The following is a 17,079-nucleotide window of genomic DNA, read 5'->3' as shown; positions in this document are numbered from 1 at the left end:
ACACAGGGTCGCCATGCGTCGGAATCGACTGGCTGACAACTGGTGTGGTGTTTTTCCTGGAATAAAAATTGGGTCACATCTGACGGCGGGACAGATGATTCCCATCTCGCAGCGTCGTGAGAACTCCCCATTTATAAAAGTCAAATACCAAATGTGGTTCCGGGTGCAAGAGCTCCCCAATCTGGAGCTGGTATTAGGCATTCTGAAAAATCCAGAACACGGCACAGGCAGGTCCCAGACGTCGGCTCCAGCCTTGCGCCGCCCAGGACCCCCGTACTTGTTCACGTCCGCGCGTCACGGTCCCGCATTGGGCAAAAAAGCCCACAAGACACTACTCCTCCCGGCCCGGGACTGGATACGCCTACCCGGCCAGGCCTGCTCCAGTCGCGCAGATTGAGCAGACAAACTACACGAAAACGAAAATAAAACAATCTGTTCCTGGAGTGACCTGCCTGCAAACGAGTACCGTCTTCTGCTCACTCCTAGACCGGTCGCCACTCTTCCCACAGCAAACCCAGTCTGTGCTATCGGACGCCCGTCACGCCTATTCCCTCCGCGCAGGCGCAGAAAAGGTCAGGGACGCAGCTTCCGCTCGCTCTCGACGTCTCTCAGGGTTGCGTGATGACGTCAGGGGCGGGCCCTCGGGCGGCGCGAAGAGACAGCGGGAGAATGGAGGTTCAGGAAAGCGGCAGTGGCGCGGCCGAGGTCGTGGCCCAGGATACAGCCCCTGCACCCAGCAAGGCCTCTAGCAGTGCCAGTCACTACGAGCTGCCGTGGTGAGGACCCAGGCCATAAATAATGGGTGCATCTCGGCATGAGGTTGGGGCGATGGCGGGGCTCATTCTTAAGGCCCAAGGGCGAGAGCTCGTTTTGGGGGGGATCCTGAGGGGCGGAGGCGGCCCGGCGTGCTGGCGAGGGGATTATTAATTGGTGAAGGCGAGGGACTTGTGTCGCTGAACCCACCTGGGGTGGAGAGTGGCCGGCCTGAACCCTGGAAGAGTCTCCGTGGGAAAAATGCTGATTAAAGTAACCCCCCACCCCCGAATGCCCGTCAACAAATGAATGGATTAACAAAATGTGATACATACACGCCAGGGGATAGTACTCTGGTGTAAAGAGAAATGAAGCCATGATGCTTGCTCACCACAACAGGGATGAGCCTTGAAAACATGCTGAGTGCCATAAGCCCGTCACAAAAGGATACCTATTGTATGAATCCACCTATATGAACCAGACAAAGGAGGAGAGTCAAGGTTACTAGTGATCACTGGGGGTGGAGCTGAGGGGAAGTCATTAATCACCCGCACGGTGTTAGGGCGGTGGAATAATTCAGAAAAGGGTATTTTGTGTGAGTGGTGGATGAAATCACTGCCCATGAGTGGATTTTACGTGTGAAAATGATTGAAATGGCAAATGTTTTGTTAGGTATATATCTGCCACAGTAAGTTTTAAAAAGACAAGGAGGATATATTACATTTCTTTTTGGCATGCATACTAATATTAATCATCCTTGTTTTTGAGGATTAACTTATTAACATTTTCAAGGTATTGGTTACACATGAAAAATAAAATACCCAGTTCAAATTCCGTAAACAAAACACAGCCACCCCGTCTGACCGCCTGCTCTGCCCTGGTCACTACCTGTGCAGGGGCATCTCTGATTGTCACACGTTAGGAAGGGTCAGACGCAGGTTGTGTGGAGAAGGTGCTGGATGCCTTTCTGTTTCTTGCTGCTTTAAATAACAGCCCCTTGGGTAGCTGGGGGAGGGGGGAGGGAGATTCGAGAAAAACTTCTCGCTGGCTTGCGTACGTTTGCACGCTCCATTCCTGCCCTATGCCCTAGGTGCACACCTCAGAACTCTTTCCAAGTCCGTGGTAATTGTTTACTCCTGACCTCTCCACTGCACCCCTCTTGACTAGAGAAAATCTCTAAATGAAGTGCATGATAACTTACTGCACTGTCGTGTGGTATGTGACAAATGAGTGTCTTCACCTGCAGCTCCTAGACAGCGTGCAAACAGAGCAAGCCAGGGTGTTTATAAAGGTCCGAGGAAGTCCTGCTACTGACGTTACAGCCAGGCTCCTGCCACTTGTGTTCAAAGCGCTGGAGGAAGACTCCTCTGTTAACAGCTTACCTGACAGTTTCAAAAGGGAAACCACTGGTCTGAAGGGACCACTGGCCTGTCCTCTCTCCACCAGCCTCATGGGACCACAGGGTAACCCTGTGTTTTCTGCTCAGCTAGCCCAGCTGAGAATTGGTCCACATCTGCTGAGACGGGCTCTAGGGGTTGAGGAAGGGGCAGTGCCGGACCACGTCTGTCAGAGCGAAGGCTGGCCGTGCTGGGTGTGCCGGGCCTCTGTGTAACAGGCAGGCCATGTTGCACACACTGTCACATTGTTCCAGATGGCCCGTTCACCTTTCTCCAGCAACAACAGGTGTTTCTGTGCTTTGGCAAGTTGGAAGCCTTTGGTGTGCAGTTCTCATGCACTTAACCTGTCAAATGACACTTGGGTTGAATTTAACGTGTGCAACTATTTGGCATAGTTTTATTCAATGTATACAATCTGACCAAGTTCTGAGGATAGCCCTTTCATGCTTTCTTTTGAGTAGTGTGAAAATAACCATGTTGACCTTTTTATGTTTTTTCTCCCCCCCAACAGGGTTGAAAAGTATAGACCAGTAAAGCTGAATGAAATTGTTGGGAATGAAGATACTGTGAGCAGACTGGAGGTGACTGACTGTTTACTAGATGGGCTTGTGGCTTTGACAAATGAGTGCACCTGGAGGGAGACGGGCAGGATAACCATGGGGAGGCAAACCATGGATCCGGAAGAATTGAAGAGCTGGGAGATGATGGGTTGGGAGAAGCCTGGGAGTTGTGGAGGATGACTTCAGATGTTTGAAGGGCTGGCGTTTGGGGGGGTGTTGTCAGACTTGTTCTCTGTTCGTCTAGAGCAAAGAGGGCACACTTTTTTCCATAAAGGGGCCAGATCTTAACCTTTAAATATGTAAAAACCATTCTTAACTTGGAGAATGACAAGAGCAGACCCTCCCCACCACCCCCGAGCCAGAGTCTGCTGATCGCTGCTAGAGGACAAAATGAAAACTGTGTGGCTGACGGGCAGCAAAATTCAAGTTGACATGAGGATGGCTTTCCTAACAGGCAGAAGTGTCTAGCAGTGGAGCGAGTGGGGCTGTCCCAGAAGGCCTGGAATTTCCAGCCCCAGAGGTCTTCAGGAAGAGTCTGGAAACCCAGCTGTTTGACACATGATGGAAGTAGTCTCTGAAGTCAATGGGGGTTTAGACTTTAATAGCTATCCAGTTGTTTTTGATTTAACAAATACTTGATTACCTTCCTGTGGGCCAGACACAGTGTCAGGAACCGTTAATGTGATCAGGAACGTGCCCATGTGGGATGGAGAGTCTAGTGGGGGCTACGTTGATGTCAGCAGGTAGTGCGGTCAGCCCTCTGCAGGGGGAAGGTCAGGGGTTGTGGGAACACATGGCCGGAGCCCCGACTCTAGATTTAGGAGGAAGAGGAGGAGTAGCCTGCTTAGAGTATCTGAATTCCCAAGTGGAAGAAGTGACCCCAGAGCTAAAGGATGAGTGGGAGTTAGCTACACTGGAGGGGCCAGGGATAATGGGGGGCAGAAGGAATAGCACATGCGAAGGCATGGGTGTGAGGGAGTTCGGCTTGTTGTGGGGAACACATGTCATCTGATTGGGATACAGGGTGGTGCTTTTCAAGCATTCACGGGCGTGTGACTCCTGGGGGTCTTGATAAAATGCAGGTTCTGATGCAGTAGCTGTGGAGTGGGGCTGGAGGTTCTGCTCACCTGACGATCTCAGACAATGCTGATTCTCCTGGTCCAGGGACCCCCCACTTGGAGTGACACGCTATCCAAAGAACCAGTTGCTGTCAAGTCAGCGCAGCTCATGGCATCCCCATGTGCGTTGAGGAAACTGTGCTCCAGAGGGTCTCGGGGTGGTTTTTTAGAAGCAGATTGCCGGGACTTTCTTCTGAGATACGTCTGGGTGGACTCCAACTTCCAGCCTTTTGGTTAGCAGCTGAGCGTAGTTATGTCTGCACCGGCCAGTGCTGTGTTTTAGGGTTTATTGAGAAAGAATCCAGGCTGTGTAGGGCCTGTGGGCTCTGTTGAAGAGTTTAAGCTTCATGTTGGGGGCAGTAAGGTGTTGTCCAAAGGTTTCAGTTAGGTACTTTTTTATTTTTTTATTTTTTTTAATTTTTATTGTGATTTGGGTGAAAGTTTACAAAGCAAATTCATCTTCCATACAGCAGTTCACATACACTTTGTCTCATGACATTGACTGCAGTCTCCTATAGTGCGATAGCGCCCCTCCCATTTCCTCTCCATAGCCACCTCTTCCCAGGGTCCTTCCCTCCATGTACTCCTGGCCCCTGAGCTGTCTCCCTGTGTATACACAGCCCTTCTTTCTCCCATGATTGACCTCCCCAAGGAGTGTGTCTGCCTAATGTGAATGTTCAGCTCATATGTCTCTTTTATTTGTCTAGAAGTCACACAAGTGGGTTCAATTCCAGACCTGAAGGGCAGCTAGGGACCATAGTCTCAGGGGTTCCACCAGGCTTTATCAGACCAGCAAATCTTGTCCTGTTCCTTTTTTTTTATGATTTTGAATTTTGTTCCACATTGTTCTTCCACTCTATCCAGGGTTTCCTACAGAGATCCCCCTCCAAGTGGTTGATGGTGGCCAGGCACTCTCTAGTTCTTCTGGTCTCGGTTCTACAGGCTGAGGATCATTTAGTCCCTTGGACTAATTGTCTCCATGCATCTTTGGTCAGTTAGGTACATTTTTAAAAATGATTGCATTTTAGAAGGAAGGCTGTGGTTACAGTGTGGGAAATGGATTGGAGTGTGGTAAGTTGAGAAGCAAGAAGACCAGTTAATGGCCTGTTGAAAGCAACTGGACAAGAGATAATGGACTGAGGAAGTGGCAGTGGGACTGAGGGAAAGTCTGTGGGCTTTGAAAAGACGGGGACAAGAACACACAAGCCTGGTTGTTGAGCTGCTGCGTGGGCCAAGGGAGAAGGCCAAGTCCACGCTGATGCTGACCTCCAGGTTCTGGATGTAAGCGCTTGGGTTGATGCACTGACAGTCCTCAGAAGAGGAAACGTGGGCGGGGCCCTGGGTTTCTGGGGAACAGTGGTCAGTTCAGTTTGAACATGCTGAGGTGAGAGTTCTAGGGGGCGTCCATTTGGAGAAATTTATAGCTATGCTTACGTGGGTCTGTATGGCTGGGGGGACCCACCCCTAAGGTTTACCGATTAACCAGTTTTCATGAACATTTCTTCCTCAGGTCTTTGCAAGAGAAGGGAATGTGCCCAACATTATAATTGCCGTAAGTACTCTGTCCTGGTCCTGGTGTTTTCGTTTGTCTCCCAGTTGCATTTTCACTGTCCACTTAGGTGCTTTAGTGACAGTACTTCCTCCTCAGAGAGGCCCTTTATCGCTCCAGCCCTTATTCCCCTCAGTGAAGGGAGACGTTTCACCAAGTTCCTCATGAGACCTGTGGGGTGGTGGCTGGGTTGATTCCCTGTGGCCTGGGGTGCGGTGGGTTGAAGGGAGGGGAATGTAAGCAAAGCAGGAGATACACTGAGTTCATTCTGGTGGCTTGAAGCTCTTACTGGGATCTCATTCCTAGGGGCCCCCAGGAACTGGGAAAACTACCAGCATCCTGTGTTTGGCACGAGCCTTGCTGGGCCCAGCACTTAAGGACGCCGTCCTGGAACTCAATGCTTCCAATGACAGGTGCGTCCGGGAGTGGGGACCGAAGGGTGGTGAGCGTTTGGCATTTTGAATTCTTGGCGACGTGGCCTGTTTTGGGCTCCTTGTTGGACTGGTGCTTGCCTTGCCAGTGGCATGCTTTTCTTTCTTCCTTCCCGGTGAAAGGGGTTGAGACCTGCTTGCTTGTCAGCGTGGTCCCATAAGCCCTAGACTTGCTGGTTTATTTCTCAGATACTGAATACTAGTTGTTGTTGTTATGTGCCATCAAGTCGGACCCGACTCACAGCGACCCCTCCTTGGGTTTCTAAGGCAGTATCTCTATGGAAGTAGATTCTTCCTTCTGAGGAGTAGCTGGTGGGTTTGAACCGTAAGCCTTCTGGTTAGCAGTTAAGTGCCTTAGGCACTATGCCACCAGAGCTCCTTAATTGCAAGATAAAATGAGTTTTATTCTGGTTTGCTTTTTTTTTTTTTCAGTCAATTTTTCTTTGTTCTTTGGAAGACTGCTAAAATAGAATATAAGTCATTAAATACCAGTCTTTGCAGATAATTAGCATTTTGCCCAAAGAAGAAACTCAAAACTACATTGGGTCCAGTAGTCCCTGTTGGTGGACTGGGAGCTAAAAGTGCTCATGAAGGAAATGGGATTTGTCTTGGTTGGAAGGTGACGGTAAAATTCTGGCTTCCTGTTTCAGAGGCATTGACGTCGTGAGGAATAAAATCAAAATGTTTGCCCAACAGAAAGTGACCCTTCCCAGAGGCCGGCATAAGATCATCATCCTGGACGAAGCAGACAGGTAGAGTGCTTTGCCAGTTATGTTTTGACCTTGATCTCTAACCCTTACAGAGCTCAGTTGAATTAGGAGGATTTTGCACTTTTGTGGTGGGTGGGACCCTTAGACCTTGTGTGTATTATATGACTTATTACTCTTTGTCCTAGCATCACTGACACAAACGATTTAAATGAAAAATTTTAATGACATTTTAAAAAACTATAAAGGTAATCCATGTTTTTTGAAGAAAACTTAGAAAATATTGGAAATACCTTGCTTTATTTCTTCTCTTACTGCTATGTATTTTTGACATAGTTGAGACTGTCATATATATTTTTGGATCCTCGTTCTTCCTTTGAAGTTAAGAGCAGTGTTCCATAGCCCTGTGACCTTGTGGACATGGTCTTTAATACTGGGTTATATTCCATAGTGTGGATATGCCTTAACCTTCTGACTGTGATATTGTTTATGGTAGTAACAGCAGCTAACATATATTGAACTCTTATTAAATGTCTACACGTAAGTGTTTATAGTCCAAAAAAACCAAACTCATTGCCGTCGAGTCGATTTGACTCATAACAACCCCTCCTTGAGTTTCCGAGGCGGTATCACTATAGAAGTAGATCGCCTAATTTTCCTTCTATGGACTGGCTGGTGGGTTTGAACCGCCAGCCTTCCAGTGAGCAGTCAGATGCCTTAGGCACTGTGCTACCAGAGCTCCTATAGTATCCCAGCCATGCTACTAATCACTTTACATGTTACATTTTTGTTCTTGTTATTTCTGTCTTTCTATTGTGGTAAAATGTATAGGACATGAAAGTTGCTTTTTTCACCATTGTTAAGTGTACAACCCAGTGGCATTAGTCAGGGTCATAATTTTGTAACCATCACCACTGTTTCCAAAACCTTTTCATGGCCCCAGATAGAAACTCTGTACCAATTAAACCTAACCCTCCATTCCTTCCTCACCCAGCACCCAATAATTTCCTGTCTCTGCATTGGTCCCTTCCAGATGTGTCATATAAATGGGATCATACAATATTTGCCCTTTGACGAAGGGCTCATTGCAGTCATCGTAGGCTTTCAGGGTTCTTTCATGTCCTAGCACGTACCAGGACTTTCTCTTTAAGGCTGAATAATAGTCCGTTGTCTGGGTGTACCACATTTGTTTATCCATTCACCTGTCGATGGACACTTGGGTTGCTCCCTGCTTTTGGCTGTTGGGTGTTAGCATCATGTTTAATTGTCACGACAGCCCTCTGAGTTTGACAGTATTTTTCTGTCCATGTTAACAGGTGATGACACTGAGACCTAGGGTCACACCGGCAGCACGGGCTTGCAGGGCTTCTGCTCACGCCTGTAGAGCCTGCCTGCGGAAGACCCTTGTGGGGGCCCTGGAGAGAGCTGAGCATGCTCAGTGAGGGGGTCAGGGCTCCTGGCGTTTCATTAGAAATGTTGGCAGCTGATGTCATAAGACTGTTCTCTTGGGTTTCCATCATGGCAGAGCTAAAGGGAGGCCTGACTCCTCCACGTGTGGGTGCAGCCACTGCCGATGGGGATTTTGTGCACCTGGGCAGTCAGTCTGCTCAGTCAGTCTTAGTGGGGCTTGTGGGTTTTAGCATTTGTAGGGTGAGACGTGTCCTATGTCCCGGATTATTATTTATAGGGAGAGCTTTGTGCCCAGTGGGCGTCGGGTCCCAGTTGCAAACACCTCGCTCTGTTTTTCCTCTCAGCATGACGGATGGCGCCCAGCAGGCCTTGAGGAGAACCATGGAAATCTACTCCAAAACAACCCGTTTTGCTCTCGCTTGCAACGCTTCGGATAAAATCATAGGTGGGCTGAGCTCTGGGTGACCTGGGGCTCACACGGTGCTTGCACAGCCCTTTAGTCATGGAAGAGTAGGGCCAGGCACTGTGCGGTCCACTTCTCATTTAGTCTTTATACCATTCTGGGAGAGGTAGTATCAGCTCCACTCTAGAGATGAGGAAACTGGAGCTCACAAGGTTGAGTCACTTGCCCAAAGCCACAGAGCAAGTGGAAGAGCTGTGATTGTGGCCTCTGTCTGATTTGTGCTCTCTTGGGCCCACGTGACGTTTCTGATGCCTTGGGCATGTGTCTTGGTTGCTGCTCCTCTCCAAATGCGCTCTTACACTTCTCGTTGCCTCGAGCGCTCAGCATATACTGTGTCTGCGCCCTGGGCTTTGTTGTTACAGGAATTGCACTCCTGTGAAGTTCTAAACGTTGTCTTCTCTCTGGCTGTGGCGTTTTGTCCTTGCAGCTGCAGCTCCCGCCCGCCCTCCGTCCCAGCAGCCTGTTCACTTCCTCACTGCTCGGAGTCTGTGAACTTCCCGCTGGTTTCATGTCCTTCCGTTTCTGATCTAGACTGGAGGCACTGCCAGGCTTCTCTCCCACCACTTTTAGCAGCTCCCTTGTCCCATTGTCCTTGCCTCACCTCTCTCCTGCTGAGCCCTGGCACGTGTGAGGTCACCCACCTGACTTCCCTTCTGCACCCAGGCAACTGTGCACTGCTACAGGTAAACACGTGACAAACATGTCCCCACAAAGTCATGGTTTCCAGCCTCAGTATTGCCAGGAATCCTTTATGTCTTTCTATGGGCCCTACATAGTCATTTATTTGTTTGTTAATTCATTCAACAAACACATTCTCTGTTCTTGGTAGGTGTCAAATGCTATGCTGAGAGTAGAAAGTTAATGAGAAACACCTTGTACTCTCAAGACACCAGTGGGATCAAGGAGAAAGCTAGTACACAGTTTTGATGTAGGGATGTGCGTGTAGCTTGTCTCCTTAACTGGTGGTAAAGCAGACCTTTCAAAGCAGGACACTTTTATAGACACCCCCTCCCCCAATGCAGCTGGCGTAGTGCTGGATGTTAATGAATTTGTTCAGTGATTTGAAACTGCCATTGTTGGCCAAGAAAACTCTGCCCTTCTGTCTTAGGGTTCCTTAGAGAAACAGAAGCAGTGAGATGGAGAGAGAGACAGGGAGAGAGAGAAGACTGACTGATTACCTCAAGGAATTGGCTCACACAGTCAGGGTGGCTGCAAAGTCTAAAATCCATGGGTCAGGTGCCGGCCGGACCTTTCTGCAGACTTGTGTCCCAAGATCCATAGGTTGGGTGATGGGATGAGTGCAGAGCCAAGAGATCTGCTGACGTACCTATTTATAATCTGAAGGCAGACCACACCCCAAGGGATGCCTCCCTGATTGATTACATTCTACTGATTACACTGTGGAAGGTGATTACATCATGTTGCATTAGATTACATGATGGAACACCAGCTAGTCTACTGTTTGGCATAACCAAACTCATGAGAACCACCCAGGTGAGTTGACACATAAAATTAACCATCACCACCTTCCCTTTCCATGAAATTAAATTTCCTGATACGTAGAGCATTCTGCTCTAGTTTTAAAGGGATATACAAACGTGAATGAGATCTTAAATGTATTTCTCCACTTACAGGAAGTGGTTCATGGTCAGGTGGCTGCAGGTTTGATTTCTGAAACTCTTGAGAGACAGCGCCTCCCTTGGCTCCTAGAGTCACACCAGTTCCGAGTGAGGCACGTGTTCTCTGAGGAAGGCCATGGCTATCTTCCTCTGAAATATGTCTCAATGCTGTGAGCTGAGTTTTTGGTTCTTGCACAATGAGAAAAACTAGCAAAGGAAGCTTATAGCTGTGTTTGAACATCAGTCGCTTTTAGATCTGAACTCCCGTTTCTGTGACATCTTTTCTTTGCCCAATAATCCTAAACATGCAAATAAGGTTCCATGTGATGCTTCCTGATTGAAGATGAGTTGAAATGGACTAGCTCTTAGGAGGGGGGCTCTTCGCGGCATCTTGTCACTTGACAGACACTGAACCATTTTATGTACAGAGTGTCTTCTGTGTCCGAGCCCCAGGCCCTACCCCCACCCCCACCCCCACCCCGAGCGCACGCAGATAGGAGTGGGGAATCCCCAGAGCCGCACACCTGAGCCATCCCAAGTCCTCCTTTTCCACTCACCTCAGTAGCCAGCCTCTCACCAAACTCCAGTCTCAGGTCGTCCCAGCTCAGCAGTGTCTCTTGAGCCACCTTCTCTCACCCAGGTCTGTGGCCTCACTTTCTCTTGCCTTGGCTGGCACAGTGTCCCCTGGCTTCTCACACCTGTAGTCGCCACGTGACTGCTGGGCGGTCTTCTAAGCACAAGGTTGACTTGCTACACTAGGCCTTTGTGGTCTGCCGTTGCTGACCGAGACATGTGCCTCTCGCGTGGGGTCCCGGCAGCCCACAGCCTCAGCTCTCCACCCTGCAGCCGTGTAGCATCTTGCCATGTCCTGGACTCACTGCCCTTTCCTCACTGGTCTCTGAAGCTGCTGTTCCCTCTGTCTGCGTTGCCTTTCCAGCCAGGGAAGCCTCACCCTCCACCACCCAGTTCAGAACTCGCCTCCATGGGGAGCCTCATCTCCAGGCCAAGCTGGTGGTTCTTATGTCTGGGTTCCAGTGTGTTCCCATGAACCCCTTCGTAGCCCCACCCTGCACTCTTGTGACTTCCCTGTTTCACCTCTTTCTGCCCCATGACCACTAGGGAGGTCACCATTTCATTTTCTACCAATAAATGAACAGGATTACACGTTCTTTGTGAGAGCAAAGGAGAGTTGCTGTAGTCCAGGTGGTCTGGAACAGCTGCATGAGGTGCTGGGTTTGAGAGAAGCTTTCAGAGATAGTTGTGATTAAAACAGAAGAACTTGGACAAGAGGCCCCATAAGTGGGAAGAACTTTGCCAGGCGAGTGTATAGTCAGTTTGTTCCAGAGAGACAAGGGACCAGAGCCAGGTTTAGGAGGGTGGAGAGAGATGAAGTTGGGGGAAGATTTTACCTACAAAGCTAAGATCTGGGCTACAAGGGCTACTGTAGGGTTTGTCTTGGCAGGAAGAGGTGATGAGTCAGAACCTCCTTAGGAAGGCCAGCTTAGCAGGAGTGCAGAGTGTGGGCCAGAGGGCTGTCAGGCTAGGGCTTGCAGTTCACAGAGCAGCTACTGTAACAGTCTAAACCGAAGGTGAAGGCTTCTGCATTTGTCTGTGCAGAGTTCTCAGCTGTGGCTGCACTCAGTCTCCTTTGAAGCTTAAAGAAGCCACACAGGGACCCATTCCTAGCCCAGATTGACTGAATTGTATCTGCCCAGAGGGCCTGGCACCTCCCTGTGTAGCTGCTTCCTGTCGGCTGCCAGGGACACCTCCCTCTTTGCTATCTCTGTTCAGAGCCCATTCAGTCCCGGTGTGCCGTGCTCCGCTACACGAAGCTGACAGATGCCCAGATCCTGGCGAGGCTGATGAGTGTGATCGAGAAAGAGAAGGTGCCGTACACGGACGATGGCCTGGAAGCCATCATCTTTACTGCCCAGGGAGACATGAGGCAGGTACGTGCGGCCGTTTCCATTCAGGTGTGGGCCACTGGGCTGCTCTGAGGGGCGGAGGGCAGTGACTGCCACACAGGAACCAAGCTGCCCAGAGTGGGCAACGTGTGCCCAGCACTGCCAGGTTACAGGCCGATGGAGACGAGGGCTCAAGGGGGGTACTCGGCTTGGACTCTAGGAAGAGGGGCAGGAAGGGCAGAGATTTAAACATCACCCTTGATGTGTTCTCACTCCTCCACAGGCATTGAACAACCTGCAGTCCACCTTCTCAGGGTTTGGCTTTATCAACAGTGAGAACGTGTTCAAGGTATGAGTGCTGGTTGGGCCATTACAGTCTGCAAAGCAGTGTTCATCTGCCAGGGCCAGGGATGGGAGGGAGACTTGATGGAAGCAAGGGGCAGACGCTCTGCTGCTGTTGCTGTGGCTCAGGCCCCCTCCAGGGGAGGGCACTCAGGAGGTGGCCCTGCTCCCAGTTGCCCTTTGTTGTCAGGTCTGCTTTCATGTGCTCGAGAGTCGGGAGGGACGTTGTAATGTCACCAGCGTTGGATGGTGGAGGTCCCGGTGATGTGTCAGGCCCAGTGCTGGGTGCTCTCAGTGGGTCTTATTTAATCTAACAACATACCTGCCACACAGATATTGTTCTTTCAGATTTATATATATATATATGTGTGTGGATTTTAAAATTGATGTTTATAGCTGTTATCTATAACAAAACATTTGCCTTTTCAACCACTTATGGGTATAATTCAGTGGCGTTAATTAGATCACCATACTGTGCAACTGTCACCACTATCTATTGACAAAGTTTTAAAAAATAAATTTAATCCCTGCCTCACACCATACACAAAAACAGATTCAAAATGGATGAAGGACCTAAACGTGGAAACAAAAACCACAAAATTATTAGAAGAAGAAACAGAGACAGTGCTGTCAGGCTTGCTTTCAACATTAGATTATCAAATACAATAACAAAAGCAGAAACAGTGAAAGACAAATAAATAAATGGGACCTTATGAAAATCAAAAACTTGTTCTTCAAACAACTTTCCCAAAAACTGACTGGGAGAGTATCTTTGAAAACCGTACATCACAAGAATCTAACAGCCAAAATACGTATAAAACTTTACCAGGTTAACAACGGAGAGATAAATAAGCCAAAATCATAGACTTGGCAAAGGACTCAAATAGATGCTTCACCAAAGAGGACATTCACATGGCCACTGACACATGAGAAGAGGCTCAGCCTCATCAGCCATTGGACAGATGCAAATCCAAACCACAGCGAGATACTGGTACACTCCTGCTAGGACAGCCAATGTTAGAAATGAATAAATGCTGGCAAGGATGTGGGGGAATTGGAACCCTTATCCATTGCTGGTGGGAATGCAGAATAGTACAGCCATTGTGGAAAACAGTGTGGCAGTTCCTCAAAACTCTAAAAATAGAACTACCATGTGACCTAACAATTCTACTCCTAGCTGTAAATATATATATGTATGTATATATCCAAAAGACTTGAAAGCAGAGACTTGCATTCCAGTGTTCACTGTAGCACTATTCACAATAGCCAAAAGGAGGAAACAACCTAAATGCCTGTCAGCAGAGGAAGGGATACACAAAATGGGGTCTAAACATACAATGGAATACCACTCAGCCAGCAGCAGAAATGAAGTCTTGATACAGTATGGGTGGAGCTTAAAGACATTATTCTGAGAAAAATAAGCCAGTCACTAAAGGACAAATATTATATGACCTCTTTTATATAAAAAAGATTTTAAAAAAGGGCAGATGTCATCTAGATGCAATGATGGGTCTCTCCTCATCCAGAGCAAAGAAGAATGAGAAAAACCAAAGATACATGGAAACCGTTAGTCCAAGCAACTGGTACACCCTGCGATTCTCAGCCTATATGGCTATGAGACCAGAAGAACTAGATGGTGCCCAGCCACCACTGTCAACCACTTGGACGGGGATCTATGTTGGAAATCCTAGATAGAGTGGGAGAACAACATGGAACAAAACTCAAAATCATGAGAAAAAAAAAAAAGGACCAGGTTTGCTGGTCTGATAGAGACTGATGGTACCACTGAGACTATGGCCTTTAGCTGCCTTTTCAGGTCTGTAATGGAACACACTACTGTAGCCTCCAGCCAAACAAAAGACAGGCATATGAGCTGAACATTTCCATTAGGTAGATACACTCCTTGGAGAGAACAATCATAGGAGAATAGAAGGTCTGTTTTTTCACAGGGAGAAAGCTTGGGGGCCAGGAGTACATAAGGGGAAAGGACACAGGGAAGAGGTCACTATGGGGAGAAAGTGGAAAGGGAGCTAGGGAGCTGTTGCATTGTGGGAAATTTCAGTCAATGTCATGAGACAAAGTATATGTGAGGTGCTGTATGGAAGGTGAATTTGCTCTGTAAACTTTAACCCAAATAACAAATTTTTTTTAAAAAAAGGGCAGATGTACAGTGACTAGAATTTATTAGTGGTTACCAGGGGCAGAAGGTAGTAGTAAAGGGAGAGTTAATGATGGTGGAAAAATCTCATTGATTAAGGTTAGGATTGCACAACCAATATATCACAACTGCTATCAAAAAGTTGTAAACCAAAAAATCAGACCCATCAGCAGCAGGTTGATTCTAATTCATAGCAACTGTCTGAAACAGAGTAGAACTGCCCCATAGTGTTTCCAAGGCTGTAAATCTTCCCAGAAGCTGACTGCCACTTTCTCCCACAGAATAGCTGGTGGATTTGAAGCAACCTTTTGGTTAGCAACCCAGTGCTTTAACCACAGTGCCACCAGAGCTTCTCAAAAAGTTGTCCACCTATAAAAAGTTGAATTGGCAAAAGCTGTGTTATATATTTACAATGCTGACCAATAAAAAAGGTAGCTGCTGAGGCTGCTTCTGTATAACCAAACACCTCATGGGATTTGGTTCCTTGGTCTGGAGGCTTAGGGTCATAATTTCGTAGGACCTCCCAGTTAACTGGCCTAATAATGTGTTCAGTGCTTCTGTTCCACCTAATTTCTTGCATAGTACCTGGGGTCTTAAAAGCTTGCAAGTGGCCATTCAAGGCATAACAATTGGTCTCTGTTCACCTGGAGCCACAGGGGAAGGAGAATCAGGAATAGGAGGAGGTTGTGGAATGTGTGATTAGTTGTCTCCTTTGCCATGAAACCAGAAGAACTGCATGGTATCCAGCTACCATTACTGAACATTTTGATCAAAGATTCCGTAGAAAAACCCTGATCAAAAGGGGGGAAATGTATAACAAAATTTAACATTTCATGGATTTTAGACTTTCTGGAGCCATGGAGGGTAGCTGCACCCCTGAAACTATTGTCCTGAGATAATCTTTAAACCTTAAAGCAAAGGTATTCTCTGAAATCTTAAAACCAAACAGTAGTTTAGCTTAACACATAAAAAAGGGCTGCTTTGAGCAGTATGCTCTTTTAAGAACTATCTACATGGAATCAAATTGACAACAGCAACTGGAGAGATTAGCTGGAAATGTAAGTGAGTTTATATGGAGGGAGAACAACTCAGAAAAGAAGGGTTGCACAGCTCAGAACGTCCTCAGTGTCACTAGATTGTACCTGTAGAAACTGTTGAATTGATCTTTGTTTTGCTGTGTGTATTCTCAAGAACAACAAAACAAAATTTAGGGGAAAAATTTTCTAGTAATTAATTTTGTTGTTGTTCAGTGGAAGTTCTGCCCCTAACACTGGGTGTCTAAATGCTTGTTTTGGAGGCTGATCTCCCCCTTACTTGGGGGGAGGCAGTGAGTAGGGTACCCTTGCTTTCAGTCTGTAGCTCTTTCTAACCAGGAGTGTGGGGGAAGGAAGCCATGTTAAAGCATCTGTTTAGACCTTAGCAGTAGATGTATTTTCAGGGGAGCTCTGGTGATATAGTGGTGAAGGCATTTGCCTGCTAACCAGGAGGTCGGTGGTTCGAACCCACCAGCAATTCCGTGGAAGAAAGATGAGACAGTCTGCTTCCATAAAGATTACAGCCTTGGAAACCCAGTGGGCACTATGAGTCAGAATGGACTCAGTGGCAGTGAGTTTGTCTTGTTTTGATTTGTTTTTTGGTATTTTCAAGGACACTTATGAAAGGGAATTTGCTTCATAATGTATGGAGGTAGTTACAGTTGTTTTTATCTTGGAGCAAAGCACCGAGGGCTCTGGAAACCATGGCTTTTTAGGGAAGGGAATTGAATGGAGATGAGAAGACCAAGGGCAAGTGTAGGCATTGTCTTGAGATAGCTGAAGGCTTGCTTTCATTTAGAAGATTTCAGATATGATGTTGCACTGGCCACAGGCCTGAGACCAGTGGAGGAAATTGCAGGTAGGCGGCCTTGGGACTCGGAGGCGCTGAAAACCACCCAGCAGGCTGCCTGTGGGGTGTGGGGTCTCCTCTCCTTAGGCCTTCACGCTGAGTCTGGGGCCCCTTTCCAGGAAAAGTGTATTCATCCTCTTCCTCAAGCTGGGAAATTGGTCCATATGACCTTTCACTTTATAAAATAGCAAGATTTGAAGTGGTTCCGAGTAAGTGTCCCCCACGTGATCTCAGACAGGTTACTAGTCACCTAAAAGCTGCCCCCAAACAGACCACTCAGAAAAGGGTCACAATTGGAGGTCCTGGATAGAGTGAGGAGTGAGAGAAAATGTGGAACAAAACTCAAAAGTAATAAAGAGAGAGAGAGAGACCAGGCTTACTGGTCTGATGCAGACTGGTGAAACCCCCTGGTCACCCTTCAGGCCTGGAATTGAACTCGCTCCATGGCTTAACTCCAGCCAAACAATAGCCAGGCCTACAAGGTGAATAATTACCCCAGGTAGGTGCACTCTTGGAATAGTCAGCCATGGGAGATCAGAAGGACAGCACTTGCACAGGGAGCTAGCTCAGAGGGCAGGAATGCATAGGAAAGGACACAGGAAAAAGGTAACCACGGGGAGGAAGTGGGAAGAGAGCTGTTACATTGTGGGGACTACAGTCAGTGTCATGAGACATAATGTGTATGAACTGTTGAATGGTGCATTTAATCCATTAACATTCAGGGTGATTATTGATAAGTTTGAATTTGTTGCTGTCATTTTGTTATGTATTTTTTCATGGTGTC

At 47.7% G+C, this 17,079-nt stretch overlaps 1 protein-coding gene across 1 annotated transcript in view; it reads left to right on the top strand.

Annotated features, from left to right (window-relative positions):
• Nucleotides 1–621: 621 nt before the first annotated feature.
• Nucleotides 622–17,079, top strand: part of RFC2 (replication factor C subunit 2) — a 30,612-nt gene continuing 14,154 nt past the window's right edge. Inside the window, exons 1-8 of the mRNA XM_007940470.2 lie at nucleotides 622–776; nucleotides 2,662–2,731; nucleotides 5,339–5,380; nucleotides 5,684–5,790; nucleotides 6,459–6,560; nucleotides 8,270–8,370; nucleotides 11,799–11,956; nucleotides 12,195–12,260. Coding sequence (XP_007938661.2) covers nucleotides 622–776; nucleotides 2,662–2,731; nucleotides 5,339–5,380; nucleotides 5,684–5,790; nucleotides 6,459–6,560; nucleotides 8,270–8,370; nucleotides 11,799–11,956; nucleotides 12,195–12,260 — 801 coding nt within the window. The remainder of the gene's footprint in view (nucleotides 777–2,661; nucleotides 2,732–5,338; nucleotides 5,381–5,683; nucleotides 5,791–6,458; nucleotides 6,561–8,269; nucleotides 8,371–11,798; nucleotides 11,957–12,194; nucleotides 12,261–17,079) is intronic.

This window comes from Orycteropus afer, unplaced genomic scaffold (assembly GCF_000298275.1).
Source record: "Orycteropus afer afer isolate SDZICR_OR568_19922 unplaced genomic scaffold, OryAfe1.0 scaffold00006, whole genome shotgun sequence".
NCBI classification, from domain to species: Eukaryota; Metazoa; Chordata; class Mammalia; order Tubulidentata; family Orycteropodidae; genus Orycteropus; species Orycteropus afer.
The sequence above is the reverse complement of the archived record's forward strand: the minus strand, read 5'-3'. Positions and strand labels throughout refer to the sequence as shown.